The sequence below is a fragment of the Motacilla alba genome, chromosome 13, assembly GCF_015832195.1.
Source record: "Motacilla alba alba isolate MOTALB_02 chromosome 13, Motacilla_alba_V1.0_pri, whole genome shotgun sequence".
In the NCBI taxonomy this organism is placed as follows: domain Eukaryota; kingdom Metazoa; phylum Chordata; class Aves; order Passeriformes; family Motacillidae; genus Motacilla; species Motacilla alba.
In genome coordinates, this window is record NC_052028.1 from 1386850 (window position 1) to 1401933 (window position 15084).

Here is a 15084-nt window from a genome sequence, read left to right on the forward strand (position 1 = left end):
TATTTGCATCCCTTAGGGGTTATTTTAAGTTGGGGTGGTTTTTTTCCCTCATCTTCACTTTTAACAGATTTTCTCACTTCTCTCCCTGCTCAGGCTTGGGAGTGAGTGTGTGACAGTGCCACCCTGGGCTGTGACAGGGTTGTGCAATGTTGCCTCGGCTTAACTTCGGTGCTAAATCCAGACCAAGGACTGGCTTGACCCTGCCGTGTTGGGGGTCAGCCACCTCCGTGCCTGCAGCTGAGAGCAGCCCGGTGGCATGGGACAGTGTCACCAGCACGGCCAGGACAGGGCCAGTGCTCCAGAGCTCCCGGGGCAGGAAGGGCTTGCCGAGGGCTTGTGCTGAGCTGCCTCTCCCACAGCCCGGGTTCAGGCAGAGCCTACCTGGAAGAAGCCCAGCGTGTCTGAGAGCTTGGAGCCCAGGAGGAGCACGGTTAAAGGTGCTGACGCCTTTGTGGTGCACGAAGGACAAAGGAACGCTGCAGGAGGCAGCACAGACACTGGCGGGGCACGTGCACTTGAATATTTTATAATTTTTTAATGTATCATCTTAAGTTAGGCATGCTAAGGCTGGTCTGGACACTGCCCCACGCAGAGCCCGTGCCAGCTGCTGGGTCACAGTGCCGGAGTCGAGGCACAACGTGAAAATCCGTGGCCCCGGGTGGGAGTCGGTGGCCCCGGGGCTCTTGCTGGCTCCGATGTGGCTGACGGGCTCCAGCCAGCGCTGGACGAGTCTCAGCCAGCTGAAGCTTCGGGTGGAGCATGGCACGGGGTGGCGGTCCCCAGGCTGTACCCCGGAGCTCGGGGTGTCCCCCAAGAGCAACGCTGTGTTTCCCCAGCCCCGCGTTCGAGCCGAGCACCGGCAGCCTTGGCTTTGGCCTTGGTGGGCGCTACCGAACCCCGACAGCCCCCCGGGAGCTCGGCTCGGCTCCTCCGGCGCTGCGGCGGGACCTCCCGGGAGCCTCCCCTCGCTCAGACCTTGGTGCACACCGAGCCCCCGTCCGTGCCGTCCGGGCCCTCTGCGGCCGCCGTGCCGCTGCCCCCCGGCCGGGCCCTGAAGCCGGTGAACACCGGGCAGATGGGCACGTTCCTGAGCCAGCGGCTGCTCCGCACCGCGCCCATGCCGAAGGGGAAGTCGTAGCTCCTCAGGCTGGCGCTGCTCGTGCTGTCCGAGTGCGCTCCTGCCTTCCACTGCACCAGCCCCCGTTCCTCCTGCGTCCCTGCGGGGTGTCCGGCGTCACTCCCGGCCCTGCCATCCCCGCTGGCAGCTCTGAATCAACAGGAACCTGCCCCAGCCCCGCTGCTTCCCCCTCCCCGGCCGGCGTGCCGCGGTTACCCGGGATGGTGTTGTCCAGGACGAAGGCGATGGTGCCCCCGACGAACATCTCCGTGGTCAGCAGCACCGTCAGGATCTGGTCCAGCTCGGGGACACCTGCGACGGCGTGGGATGGAGCCGGGGGTGCTGTGAGGAGCCGGATTTCCCCGCTGCTCCCCCGGGTGGGCGAGCGCCGGGAGATCTGCCCTCCTCTCTCCCCAAACTCTCCAAACTGCGGCTCTTCCTAGGGGCGGTACCTGTGTTAATGGCCCCGGGGTGGGAATCCAGGTAGTTCGGCAGCGTCAGCCCGAAAAACATGGCAAAGCCCAGCACGAAGAGGTTTCGGGAGGAGTTCATGTCGACGAACTGCAGGTTGGAGAGGCCGACGGCCGTGATCATTCCTGCCGGCAGAGACGCGGCGATGCAGGCGGAGGTGCCCGCGCTGGGCCGGGCACCGGGGCTGCCCCAGCCGCGGGGAGGGTGCGAGCGGTCCCCGTTCCTCCCCAAACCCGCCCTGCACCCTTGGGCTCACCAGCCCCCGAGGCTGCGGGGACGCGGCCCAGGGCTGCGTTTGGGGCAGACAGTTACCGAATAAGGTGCAGAACATCCCGCCGAGCACCGGGTCGGGCAGGGAGGCGAAGAGCGCCGTGAATTTGCCGACGGTCCCCAGCAGGAGCATGATCCCGGCGCCGTACTGGATCACCCTCCTGCTCCCCACCTGCACAGAGACACCGGCAGCAGGTGACGGTGCCTGCGCCCCCCGGCCGAGCCGGGAGCCTCCCCGGCCCCGGTACCTTGGTGATGCCCAGGACGCCTATGTTGGGGCTGGAGGACGTGGAGCCATTGCCCGTTCCCAAGAGCCCCGCGATGATGCAGGAGATGCCCTCGGTGAAAATGCCCCTGGGGAACAACACGGTCGGGCTGGTGCCCATCCCACTCTCCTGCAGCATCCTTGACCTGTGTCCAGGGATGCCGCGGTGCGAGCGAGGTATCGTGGAGGGGGGAACAGCCGGCTGTACCTGTTAATAGCGTGCACGGGGGGCGGGGGCGCTCCTGCCAGCCGGGCACAGGAGTAGTAGTCCCCGATGGACTCGATGATGCCCGCTAGCGTGGCACTGAACATGCCCAGCACGGCTGCTGAGGTCACCGTGGGCAGCCCCCACTGGCCTGCCCGGGGGCAGAGCAGGTCAGGGTTGGGGACAGCCTAGGACCCCCCAGCCAGTGCTCACCGGTGCCACTTTGGGCCTCCCTGGGTTTCCCAGCCCATGTGATGCTGCACCAGGTCCCCACATCCCCCAAGGCAAAGGGGTATCGGGGCCCCAGGGCACCGCGGGGCTGCCCAGCACTCACAGGGGTAGGGGACGCGGAACCAGGGTGCCACGGACAGGATCTCCCCGCGGGCGTCCGTCCTGGCCTTGTAGCCGTACTCCTCGGGCCGGCTGGGGAAGGCTCCGGTGCGGGTCAGCACGTAGCAGATCAGCCACACCAGCATGATGGCCAGGATGATCTGCGGGGCACACACCGGAACCCTCCCGCACCGCTCCCGAGCCCGCGTGGGGGTAAACGGGGGAATTTGGGGCCACCCCAGGCTGCTCTCAGCCAGTCCCTACCGGGAACATCTTGAAGATCTGGATGCGGAGCAGGACAAAGCCGTGGCCCCGCCGGTAGCCAGGCAGGCAGATGGCGACCTGCCGCAGGTACTGGGCAAACAGGACAATCAGGAAGATGGTCCTTGGGGGGAAAGACAGATGGGATCCCTCTGATGCCTCAGGTTTAGCTTTTCTATGTTTCAGATTCTGTGCTGCTTTAGTGTGCAGTTCTGGGCTTCACATTGGGGATGGTGAGCTCTCTGCACAGAGCAGGGAGACAAAACAATTCCTGCTCCAGCTGGGCACCAAGGACAAATGATCCAAAGCTCAGCCCAGGAGCACAAACACCGTGGGCTGGAGAGAAAAAGAAGAAGGATGGGAGTGCCTGGGCTGGAGCTGGAATGGGACAATTAGCTACAATATGCAAATGGACCAAAACTTATAAAAGTGAGAGACCCTGTGACCAGTTGTCCATTTTGTGCCCATTTTGGTTCATCTTGGGTGCAGCCCTGGCTGGGCTCTTGTGCTGCCCAAGGTGGATCCATTGAGGCCTCCTAATAAATCCCTGCTTTACTCTTTAGCTCTGTCCAGCCTCTGTTCCAGGTCAGCCTTCACGAGGCATGACCTCATGCCCCTGGCATCCTCCTGGCTCTGTGCTGGACAACCCTGCCCTGCTGTCCCCATGTCCCCCATGTCCCCATGCCATACAGCACAGAGATGCCCCAGTGGGAGCCAGCCCGGTCACCAGCCGCCTGGAAAACGGAGAGTCCGATGAGGGACACGGTGGGGGTGACGGTCAGCGGCCCAATGTAGCTGAGCAGTGCCCCGGGGAGCCCCAGCAGCCCGATGAGCACTTCCACCAGGCTGGACACCATGATGGCCCCCTGGATCTGCAGGCATGGAGAAGTGCAGGAGAGGGCGTCAGCAGCCTGCTGGGGAGGCAGGGTGTTGCGGGGTGGTGGCAGGGTGTTGCGGGGTGGTGGCAGGGTGTTGCGGGGTGGTGGCAGGATGGTGCCGGGGGGTGGCAGGATGTACCTCTCGCATGCGGGGCTGCCAGATGTGGGACGTGTTGAGCGGCAGTGACCAGTTGCCGTAGATCTGCTCTGGGGATGAAGGGCGGTGAGGTGGTCCTGGGGGTCAGGGAGCAGCCGGACACCCCCTGCACCCCCCTGCCCTACCTTCTGGTGGGCATCGCCACTTCTCCAGGGCCAGGATGGACTTGGCCGGGACAAGGAAGGCCAGCGCGCTCGCCTGGAAGAGCGGCAGCCTGCGGGGACAGAGGGATGCCTGCGCCCGGGCCCGGGGCTGGGCAGGGGGGCCCGCGGGGCTGCGGCTCTACCTGATGCCCACGGTGGTCTGGATGAGGGTGGTGATGCCCACGCAGGTGAAGATGGTGCCGATGAGGTAGCTGACGGTGAGCTGGTCCTTGCCCACGCACAGGCTCTCGGCCAGCAGGAAGGGGACGGCGATGGTGCCGCTGAAGCAGGTCAGGTAGTGCTGGGGGGCGAGGGGGGCTCAGCGGGGCTGGGGGTGCCCCACGCCACGGGGAACGGGGATTTGGGATCCGACACTTTCCAGTCTGTACCTGGAAGCCGAGCAGGATGCAGAGGTACCAGGGGGGCACGTCCTCGATCCTGTAGAGCATGTCCACCTCCGGCCGGGGGGGCCTGGTGCCCACCCCGGGGTCCTGCTGAGGGGGCACAGCTCGGCCTGTCTCACTCTGGGGCTGCGTACAGGGACGGGCACCCCACCCTGCCCCGTGGGAGCCCCTGTGCCCGCAGGGATGGGAGGGGTCCCAGCTGGCCGGTCGCCATCCGCAGGTGTGTCACAGATGGATTTGGGGTGCGGTGCTGCCCGCCGGGTGCCCCGGTACTCACCCTGCCCGCCGCAGGCAGCTCCTTCCCGGGGGTGTGCGGGGAGCCCGCGGGGCCAAGAGCCAAGTTCCCATTCTGGCAGTGGGGACGAGGGGGCAGCTGGGTCAGTGTGGACCCAGGTGTCCCATGGGAGAGGGGCTGGGCTCTGCTGTGAGGGATGCGGGTGACACCGGGCCATGGCCCGGCGTGTTTCCTGTCAGTCCCACCTGGGCCCGCTCTGACCCCCAGGAGGGGTCTGGGCTCCCAAACCCACCGATCTCTACGTTGTATTTTGTTCCTGGAAAGTCGGGAGGGGGATCCCCCCCTACAGGTGATGGGAAAGACGGCACAGCCAGTCCCAGCCGCAGCATTCCAGCGTGTCCCCTTGGTCCCGCGATTCACCGCAGTCCCCAGGCTCACCCTGGCCATTGCCAGCCCCAGCGGGGCATCCTGACCCTGAGCTGGCCATCGCTGGGGTCAGTGTGCCTGGCCACCTCCCCCCTCCCCACCGCCCTGGGATGGCACCGAGGAAGGGATGGGCATGGGGACAGGGACGGCGCCTGCATTCACCTGGGGCTGAGCCAGGTCTCCTGAGCGGGTCCCCATCCTCCGACGTGTCCCCGGCGGCGCTGTCCCTGCTCGGGGGGTTTTATGGCCGTGGGAAGGACTTTAGTCCCCGGCCGGGCGGTGGCGGTGGCGGGGGCAGGGCCACCATTGGCTGGGGGTTGTGAAACCGGCGAGCGCAGCCCCGGCGCGGATCAGCCATTAACTCCTTTAATCGGGGCGGCACCGCCCGGAGCAGCGCCGCGGTGAAACATTAGAGCCCGTGGGTTACAGAGTAATTCCCCGCTCGCCCGGACGGAGTCCGCGCTGCTGCTGGCACGGCCGGGCCGGGCTTCGAGCGACAGCGGCGACGTCGGTGACAGGCGACACCGGGAAGGCGCCCACCTCCCGGCACGTGTCGGCTCCCGCTGGGGACGAAGTCGGCTCCGAAGGTCACCGGGGCATTAAGCATTAACCACGCCGGGCTACAGCTCGTTCTGCAGCGCCTTGCGGGGGTCCGGGCGCTCCTTGCGGCCGGCACAGGGTCCCTTGTCGCCGTGGCACAGCAGCTGCCGCAGCGCGGCCGGGCCCCGCCGGTGCGCGCCGTAGATGAGCGCCTCGCCCTGCTCGCCCACGTAGCCGAGGCACAGCTTGGAGAGCCTGCGAGGAGCCGCGGTGGTCACCTGGCGGCGAGGGGACGGTGCCCGGCCCCCTGCATCGTCCAACCCCAACTCACCTGCCCGGCCACGGTCCCCCCGACACCAGCACGCTCAGGGACGGCTGCCTCGGCAGCCCCGGCCCCGACAGCCGCTTCTCCCCGTCCAGCTCCAGCACCCCGTAACTGCGGGGAGAGGGGGGGTGGAGGCAAAATGGTCACTGGGGATGTCCCTATCCCTGGGGACACCCACGGGGCACTCTGAGGCACCGCTGTCCTCGGGGACGTTCTGACCCCTGGGGACTCGCCTCTAGCTGGGATCGCCCTGATCCCAGGGACACCCCCATCCTAGGGACACCCTGCTCACCTCTCCCAGTCCTGTGAGCAGCTCCTCTCCAGCACCTCTATGTAGTCCGACTCCTTCAGAGCCTTCTTGCCCACCTTCCCTTCTGCCTTGCGCAGCTGCTCCTCAATCTGGGGTGAGAAAAGGCAGAATCGGGGCACTGAGGGTGGCAGCCTGCCTGTGACCCTGCTCCCGAGCGGGGCTGGGCTCTGCACCCCCTTCTGTGTGGCCCCGGCAGCGGAAGCACATCGGGGTCAGAGGGCCCACGAGGAGCTCCAAAAGGCTTTTTTAAGGTGCAGATGAGAATATCCATCAGAGGCGCGCCCCAGAGGAGCAGCAGCATTTCCTCAGGCTGAAGCCTCCCCGCAGGGGCTCTCACTGCCGCTTTTGGGATGCTGTGTCCCCGGTCCCCACCTGGAAGGCGATGGCGTAGCAGGCGTCACAGCGCAGGGATTCGGGCATGTGGGGCGAGAGCCGCTCCTCGGGGCTGAGCTGGGGCGCGGGGACGGAGCGGGACGCGGCGGCGGGGGGGTCCCCGCACGTGTCCTCGGCCCCTGTCCCCCCCAGCAGGCTCAGCACCAGCCACGCTGCCAGCGCCGCCCGCATCCTGCCGCGCTCCGAAAGCGCGGGGCGGAGGCGCGGGATGGCTATAAAGCCCCCGGCCGGGCTGTGACCCCCGGGGCGGGCTGTAACCCCCGGGGCGGGCTATAAACCCCCCGGGGCGGGCTGTAACCCCCGGGGCGGGCTGTAACCCCCCCGGGGCGGGCTGTAACCCCCCCGGGACTGGCGAGCGGCGCCGAGGCGCGGCCAGCACACACCTGCATCCGGCTGGGGCGGCCCGTCCGTCCCGGGCGTCGCGGCAGGAAGGGGGCTGTGCAGAGGGCGTCCCCGGCCGGGTGCCCCCTCTCCAGGAGGTTTTTGCTGTAACTCAGTCCCGTAACTCAGCCTGATCCCTTCTCCTCAGCCTCAGTCCTTCCCGGGATGGTGTGGACCTACAGGGGCTGGGGCTGGGTGAGGATTTGGGGTTCAGAGCTGGGATCTGGGGTTAGGGACTGGGGTTTGAGGCTCATGGTTGTGGTTGGGCCTCGTGATTGTAGTTTGGTACCCAGGGCTGGGGTTTGGGGTTTAGGGCTCACTGATGGCTGCAGAGTTCCCTCCTGCTCCTCGAGACTGGGATTTATCTGGGGGATACTCCAAGACAGACAGAAGGACTGCAAGATCCAAGTGCCTCAGCTCCTCACCTCCCTTTTACAGACCACACAGGCACGGGATGAATAAGCAGATTTAAAGCTGTTTCAGCATTTTTATTACTATTTTGTGGTGTCTGTGCTGCAGCTATGGTTGGGGGGGCTGGGGGTGGCCAGGCCATCACTTCCTGTGTGAACCAGCCTGGGTCGTCCTTGGGATGGGACTGGCAGGACAGGGGGAAGCAGGGCCTCCGTGGTCCCTTTGCTGGCCGGGGCCCACACCTCCACGTCCCCCTAGGGCTGCCAGCTGCTCACACCTGAAAACACCCTTTTTGTCCCTGTTTCCGTGAGAAGCCAGTGAAGTCCAGTTAGTGCCCGGTACCCCTCGGTGCTTTGCCAGCTCAGCCGTGGGCAGGAAGGCTCTCCCGTGCCAGGGATGATGCTGACTTTGGGCTAAGCCGGACCGAGGGAAGGGACACCCCCGCGGGTCCATCCCATCACATCCGGAGCAGCGAGCCCTCGGGCGCGGCAGGGCTGGCGCGGGCCGGGGGCTGCTCGGGGCCGGGGCTGGCCCGCATGCCCGTGGGGATGTAGTACAGGCTCTCCAGGTAGCCGCAGTCGGGACCCCCGGCAGGGGACGACCCCTCGCCCTTGGGAGCTGAGCCGGGGGTCCCGGGGTTGTCGGCAGCCGGCAGCGAGGGGTGCGGCGGCGAGGGGGCGGAGGGCGGCGGTGCCGGGAGCCCCGGGAAGCCGCCGTAGGGTGCGCAGGGAGGGCCATAGAGCCCCGGGGCCATGAGCAGCGGGTTGAAAGGTGCCTGGTAGAGCCCGGTGTGTGATGCCACCGGTGGGACCAGCACCTCCAGGTACTGCCCGGTCTCGGGGTCGTAGAGCGTTTTCATCTGGGGCTGCCGAGGCGGCTCCATGTAGTAGCACTTCCCGCTGCTGGGATCCACGAGCATCCTCCGCTGGGTGGGCGCGGCGGCGGGGAAGGGCTTGGGGGGGCTTTGCCTGCTCCTCCCACTCGGCGAGGGGCCATCGGTCCTCCTGAGGAAATGAGGAGTATCCTCCAGGTGGGGCTGGGCTGGGGGCTCCACAGCAGCAGAGCCCTCAGGGGGTCGGGGCAGGGGGGGCTCAGGGCTGGGCTTGCTCCAGGGCACTTCCCCACCAGGAAGGGGATAGGCACCGGTTCCCAGCGGAGCGCTGGCTAGGCTGGGGACAAAAGGGGACCCAAAGAAAGACCCGGCCACGTTGGAGACTGATGGATGCCCAAGGGAACTGGCGACTGGGTTGCTGACCAAGGGGGACCCAAAGGATGAGCTGCCTGGGCTGGGGATCAAGGAGTTCCCAAAGGATGCACTGGATGCATTTGGCACCAGTGGGGACCCAAAGGATGCACTGGATGGATTGGGGACCAAGGGGCTCCCAAAAGATGCACTGGATGCATTTGGGACCAAGGAGTTCCCAAAGGATGCACTGGATGGATTGGGGACCAAGGGGTTCCCAAAGGATGCACTAGATGGATTGGGGACCAAGGGGTTCCCAAAGGATGCACTAGATGGATTGGGGACCAAGGGGTTCCCAAAGGATGCACTGGATGGATTGGGGACCAAGGGGTTCCCAAAGGATGCACTGGATGGATTGGGGACCAAGGGATTCCCAAAGGACATGCTGGATGCATTTGGGACCAAGGGGTTCCCAAAGGATGCACTGGATGGATTGGGGACCAAGGGGTTCCCAAAGGATGTGCTGCACAGGTTGGGGACCAGAGGGGCCCCAAAAGACTTGTTGGAGTTGGAAACTAAAGGGGTCCCAAATGATGTGCTGGCCAGGCTGGAGGCTGATGGAAAGCCAAAGGATGAGCTGGTCACGTGGGTGACCATGGAGGTCCCAAAAGAGGCACTGGCTGGGCTGGGGACAAAGGGGGTCCCAAAGGATGCACTGCCTGGGTTGGGGACCGAGGACAGCTTTGGCATCAGCGTGGATTTGGGGGCTCTCTCGGGGATTGCCAAGTAGTTGGAGTTCTCTGCGGGGGCAGCAGGCGGGTAGGGCTCTGTAGCTGCCAGCCACTGCGGCGAGTGCTCCCAGGCCTCCCTCTGCTCCGGCAGCCGCCCAGGGGAGCCTTCGCTGCTGTCCCCGGCTCGGAGCGGGGCGGTGGGGCCGGGGCCACCGGCAGAGCCCCCGCTGCCCACCGACACCCGCCGGCCGCCGGGCTGCTGCTGCCTCTGCTCGCTGGCACCGGGCTCTGCCGCGCTCCTCGCCGCCGGCTCCGCCGGCCGCGGCCGGGCGCTGCTGCCGCCCGGGGCTCCGGCTCGGGGGTCCCGGCTGTCGCCGCCGCGGGGCCGCTGCCCCAGCGACTCCGGCCCCTCGGCAGCGGGGAGCGCTCTGCTGTCGCCGCGGCCGAGCACCTCCTCCCCTTCCGCGGGACTCGTCGGTGGCGGCGGCAGGAGAACGGTCTTCTCTGCCCGCAGCACCGCGCTGCTCTGAGCCGGGGAGCTCTCCCGGGCCGCCGGGACCGGCCGGCCCACCAGGACGTGCAGATGGGTCTCCACGTGTGGCACCCGCTCGGCCGCCGGGGCCCGCGGTGGCAGCCGGAGCTCGCTCCGCTCCCGGCGCGGGGGCGACGCCGGCGGCTCCTCCGCGGGGGCCGCTCCCCTCCGCGTGGCCTGGACCCTCGTGATGTTGATGGGGGAGCTGTGGGGGGGCTTTGCGGGCCGGCTGCCGGGGGGCTTTGCGGGCCCCTCGGCACACGCCGGGGCTGGCTCTCGGCCGGGAGCTGCCGGCACCTCCTCACCCGCCGGCTCCGGCGGCGGCTCCCGGCGGACCGAGGTGCAGTGGATGACCAGAGGGGCGGCTGGCGGCGGCTCCCCGCTGCTCGCCGGTGCCACGGTGCCGCGGGAGGCGCCCGCAGTCCCGAACTTGAGGCTGTAGCTGCTCTTCACCAGCTTGCGCACGTCGCGGGGCTGCGGGACGCGCCCCTTCCCCTTCTCCTCTGGCTTGGGGGGCGCGGCTGGCGGGGACCCCCGGGGTGCCGGGGGGGTGTCGGGGCTGGGCGGCCGTCGGGGCACTGCTGGTGGCTTCTCTGGCTGCCTCTGCGGCAGCGTCCTGGCCTCCTGCGCCCGGGAAGAGGCGAAGGGGCGGCGCGGCGGGGCGCTCTCGGCCTTGAAGGGGAGGCTTTGGGAATGGATGGGGCCGATGGCTCGCTCCTTCAAGCTGGGCCACGGCCTCGGCGCCCTCGCAAACCGGGGAGCGACATCCAGCACCTTCCCCACCCCGGGCTGGGCTTCGAACAAGGCGCGGGCTCGCTGGTAGCAGATCCTCTCCGACGTGTGCTCCTCCGCGGCCGCGGGCAGCCAGCGGCCCTCCAGCACCTCCTGGTACTTCATCCTCTGGTTGAGCTCGTTGAACGTCTTCCTCAGGTTGCAGACAGTCTCCCTCGTCGCCTCGCTGAGCACAACGCCCTTGGTGGGATGGGTGGTGGCGGCGGTGCTCCCCGCGGCCGCCGTGGCCACCGGCATCCCGCCGCCCCGCAGGTCCTCGGCCGAGAAGCTGCAGTCCGAGCGGGACAGCGAGCTGGATTTGCCCTCCAGACCATCCCCCAGCAGGTCGGTGCCGGCGGAGGACGGCCCCGAGGAGGTCGAGCTGCCCCGCAGCCCCTTCTGCTCCATCTTGATGCGCTGCTCGTACTGCATCTTCTTGGCCAGGACGTTTTTCACCAGGCACGAGGCCGCCCTGGTCCTGTCGGTGCCGGCTTCCAGGGACGCCGCCTTCATGAACTGCTGGTAGTTGAGCCTGAAGTCCTCGCCGACGGCTCTGCCCTTGCTAGGGGGCTCCTTCCTGGCAGGGGGCTGGGGCGCTGGGCCATCCCCTCGGGGGCCAAAGCCCGTCTCCTTCCTCTCCTTCCTCTTCAGCAGGATCTGGCGCTTGGGCACCGTCCTCTTCTTGCCGTGGCCCTTCCTGGCCTCGCCGTTCTCCAGCTCCACGTCCACGCACTCGAACTGCTCCTTGCCCAGCAGCTCCCCGTCCACGCCGGCGGGGAAAGGCCAGCCCGCCCTGCCGTGCAGAGCCGTCGCCGCGCCCCGGGGCTCCCCGGCGCCCGCCGGCCACCGCCGCGGCCGCCCGCCGTCCTCCGACAGCGAGTTGGAGAGGCTGGAGGAGGTGTGGGAGCTGCACATGTCGAGGCGAGCTCCGGGGAGCCCCGAGAGGCTGCGGAAAGCCCTGGCCGTCAGCGCCTGCACCTCGCCGTCCACCTCGTCCGAGTCGCTGGGAGCCCCGGCGAGCATCGCCCCGGGCTGCCGGGGCACGGCCGGCTCCCCGCCGGCGGCCGCGGCCGGCACAGGCTGCCGGTCCCCACCGAGGGGACCCATCCTGCCCCCCTGTCCCGGCGCTGGGCTATTCTTAGCCGCGCTGGACAGCTGAGCCCGCTGCGGGCGGGCGAGGGGGCCGGGCGGCGGGGGCACGCCGGGGGCCCCCGCCGGAGCCCAGCGGCCCGGGGCAGCCCGGCCGGGCGATCCCTCCTCGTCCAGGAACTCCAGGCAGTCCTTGAAGGTCTCCGTGCCGTCCGAGCACAGGGCGGAGTGGTAGGAGGACACGGAGGAGCTCGACATGCTCTTGGTGAGGTCGTCGCGGGGCAGCCCCGGGAGGTGTCCGTCCTCCTCCTCTTCCTCCTCCGCGGAGCGCCGGCCGTCCCCAGCCGCGCGGGGACCCTCGCCCTCGGGGCCGGGCAGCTCGGCGGGGGACAGCAGGACCGGGCCCCTCTTCCCGCGGAGCATGGTGGCAGGGAGCAGCCCGGGGGCTTCAGCCGGTGCCGGGGAACCCTGCTCAGGGCCGGGGCCGCTCTGCCGGGGCCGCTGGCTCGACCTTCTGGCTCCCTCGCCGTCCCGGCGGCGGGACCGGGCGGCGGCACAGAGCAAGTCCCGGATCACATGGACTCGGCGAGCGCCAGCCGGGCCAGCCGATGCCAAGCGCATTGCAGGGATGCCACCGCCGCCCCCAGCCTCGGGGACCTGCCGAGGGGCCGCCGGCTCATCCCTGCCCCTCATCCCGCCCTCCCCAAACCGCAGGACAGGTCCCAGGACACCCCATAGAGCTCCCGGGTGTGTGACCCCATGGAACGGCCCGGGCTGCCCCGGAACGGGGGGACCTGCAGACCCCTCTGGGGATGTCCCATCCGCGCTGCTGAGGGCACGGCAGGACCCCGAGCTGCAGCTCCGTCCCCACCACGGCTCCTTTCCCGGTGCCGCTTCCCACCTCGCCACGGCAATGGAGTGCCGGGCTTTCCCCTAAACACGCCCTGCCCCAAGCTGGAGCTCCCCCGCAGCCAATCCAAGCGGCCAGGAGCAAACTCAAGGCTTGGGATCCACCCGGGCATGGAGCCCCCCTGGGATTCACAGGAGCTGACCAAAGGACTGCAACCATGTGTCGTTTTTGGGGATGCCCCAAGCCAGTGGTGGGGTGCCTGGGGTGACATGAGGGTCTCTGCAGCTTGCCCACCCCAAGTGCTGCTGGTGCAGCCCAGTCCCAGCTTTTGGGGGAATTTTTGCCATGAAACAGCAGCAGCAGGTGCTCCCCAGCGCTGCCAGTCCCAGAGCAACCCGATGCCCACGTTCTCTGGGTTCATGCAGGGACTAAATTTAAACCTTGGCAAGGAGGAGAGGAAAGCTTCCCGTAGAGCTGGGCTGGCACTTAACCCTTCACTGCTGAGCTGGGCTGGGCTTGCAGGTGGCATTTGTGCCCACAGGGGACTGTGAGGGACCTGCCGTGGGCAGTGCTCACTGGTGTGGTGGCCTTGTGCAAGAAGGAGTGTGTATGTGGGATTTCAAACCCCCAAACCCCTTTCTTCATGGTCAGGTGCAGGCTCAGACAGCCAGGGCAGTGCTGGAGTCACCATCCCTGGCCCTGCTTCTCCACGGGGCTCCAGGGCGTGTCCGGGGCCAGCCCACCTCCCGCAGCACCCACAGCAGGTGGACAGTGGAAGGACAGCGGGCGGACACCACAGCCGGGTGTCCGGTGCTGCTCTTCTGCCACCCTCGCAGCCTCCGGTGGTGTTGTGCCACTTGTCACAGCTGTTGTCACTGTGACCATTGTGGTTTTAGCAGGACCTGGGTGTCAGAGCAGCAGCAGCGGCAGCAAGGACTGTGCTGAGCTCGAGTGTTGGAGTGAGGCAGGGGCCAGGCTGGGAGAGCTGGGGGTGCTCACCTGGAGAGGAGAAGCCTCCAGAGAGAGCTCAGAGCCCCTTCCAGGGCCTAAAGGGGCTCCAGGAGAGTTGGAGAGGGACTGGGGACAAGGCATGGAGGGACAGGACACAGGGAATGGCTTCATACTGATACAGGGCAGGGATGGATGGGATATTGGGAATTAGGAATTGTTCCCTGGGAGGGTGGGCAGGCCCTGGCACAGGGTGCCCAGAGCAGCTGTGGCTGCCCCTGGATCCCTGGCAGTGTCCCAGGCCAGGCTGGATGGGGCTTGGAGCAGCCTGGGACAGCAGAAGGTGTCCCTAAGGGCCCATGGCAGGGGGTGGAAAGAAGTGGCCTTTGGGGTTCTTTCCAACCCACACCAGTCTGTGATCCTGTGATCCCAAGGATGCTGTGTCAGCCGCTCTGGGTGTGCTGTGGCAGCAGCAGAACTGGCGGGGCATTGCTGTCACTGCCCTGGCTGCAGCCCCAGGCTGCCACCAACCCCCCAGGCCAGGCCACACTGCAGCACCTGCAGCTCCTCCTGCCGCTCCTGGGTTTGTCCCTCGGTGTGGAGGCCATGGGGAGACCCCTGGGCTCCTCCTGCCAGATGAAACCCAACCAGCACCTCCCAGCACCCAGAGCAGGTTGGGCTGTGCTTGTGGGGCACAAACGTGTTACAGAACAGCGGGCGGACCCCGGCTGAGCCAGACTTGCTAATTAAATGCTCATTTATGTTTAAGCCAGCGTGATACTGCCTGCAGCCTCACCACTGCATTTGCTTATTAACCTGGATTTTGTCCCAGCTCGGTGTGTGCTCACCTCAGTGCTGCAAGCCTGGCACAGGCAGTGAGGAGGAGGAGGTGGAGGAGGAGGAGGAGGAGGAGGAGGAGGAGGAGGAGGAGGAGGAGGAGGAGGAGGAGGAGGAGGAGGAGGAGGAGGAGGAGGAGGAGGAAGGCTTCTGGTAGCTGCTGAAAGCAGGATGTGCCTCTCCCACGCTGGAGCTACTTTTTGCAGCTCTGGAGGAGCAGGAAACACCGGCCCAGCTTGGCAGGGGCTTTCAGAGCCGCCTCCGGTTCAGGAGGATCTGGGCATCCGGGATGCGGCAGCAGCCCCGGGGAGCTCAGGCACTGGGACACCCCAGGGCGTGTGTGACAGAGGGACCCACCGCCCCCCGTGCCAGGGTGTCCCGGGGCAGACCCGTCCCCCGGCACCGCGCCGGGGCTGTGGCACAGGGGCGATGCCCGGGGAGGTGCCAGGGCTGTGCGGGCCGGAGCCACGGGCCAGAGAGCGCTGGTCAGGCTGGGACACGGCGGGGCAGGGGCGACCTGCGGCCACACGGCACCGTGTCAGGGGCCAGCCCGGCTCCCAGCCCCCTTGTCCCGTTCCCGGCACCGTTCGTAGCCCCCTGCCTCATTCCCTGTTCTGTTCC

General features: G+C 67.5%; 3 protein-coding genes across 3 annotated transcripts; all 3 read right to left on the minus strand.

Moving 5' to 3' along the window:
* Positions 1-834: 834 nt before the first annotated feature.
* SLC23A1 (solute carrier family 23 member 1) lies at positions 835-6907 on the minus strand. Its single transcript, XM_038150625.1, is given in 20 exon segments — positions 835-1217; positions 1334-1429; positions 1570-1713; positions 1901-2030; positions 2107-2212; positions 2332-2479; positions 2663-2819; positions 2923-3043; positions 3610-3791; positions 3937-4004; positions 4080-4168; positions 4241-4398; positions 4487-4591; positions 4779-4850; positions 5325-5395; positions 5398-5460; positions 5463-5957; positions 6034-6138; positions 6320-6426; positions 6710-6907. Coding segments are annotated over 17 exon segments (2016 nt in total). The 5' UTR covers positions 5521-5957; positions 6034-6138; positions 6320-6426; positions 6710-6907; the 3' UTR covers positions 835-969.
* Positions 5783-6901, minus strand: MZB1 (marginal zone B and B1 cell specific protein). The gene is made up of 4 exons (XM_038150572.1): positions 6710-6901; positions 6320-6426; positions 6034-6138; positions 5783-5957 (listed from the first exon to the last, which is right to left on the minus strand). Exons 1-4 carry the CDS (start codon positions 6899-6901, stop codon positions 5783-5785), a joined length of 579 nt encoding a protein of 192 aa, XP_038006500.1.
* A 672-nt stretch (positions 6908-7579) lies between the features above and the next one.
* On the minus strand, positions 7580-13744 carry PROB1 (proline rich basic protein 1). Its single transcript, XM_038150629.1, has 2 exons — positions 8169-13744; positions 7580-8105 (listed from the first exon to the last, which is right to left on the minus strand). The coding sequence occupies exons 1-2, from the start codon at positions 12519-12521 to the stop codon at positions 7980-7982; spliced, it is 4479 nt and encodes a 1492-aa protein (XP_038006557.1). The 5' UTR covers positions 12522-13744; the 3' UTR covers positions 7580-7979.
* Positions 13745-15084: the final 1340 nt, after the last annotated feature.

Bases quoted from the DNA above. Each gene is read 5' to 3' on its own strand.
- MZB1 (XM_038150572.1), bottom strand. From the start codon at position 6,901: ATGCGGGCGGCGCTGGCAGCGTGGCTGGTGCTGAGCCTGCTGGGGGGG. The intron at 6,139-6,319 runs GTGAGCAGGGTG...CTCTCCCCGCAG, and splicing joins TGCTCACAGGACTGGGAGAG to TTACGGGGTGCTGGAGCTGG. The intron at 5,958-6,033 runs GTGAGTTGGGGT...GGCTCCTCGCAG, and splicing joins GGGGGACCGTGGCCGGGCAG to GCTCTCCAAGCTGTGCCTCG.
- PROB1 (XM_038150629.1), bottom strand. From the start codon at position 12,521: ATGAGGGGCAGGGATGAGCCGGCGGCCCCTCGGCAGGTCCCCGAGGCT. The intron at 8,106-8,168 runs GCCGACAACCCC...CCTGCCGGGGGT, and splicing joins CGCACCCCTCGCTGCCGGCT to CCCGACTGCGGCTACCTGGA.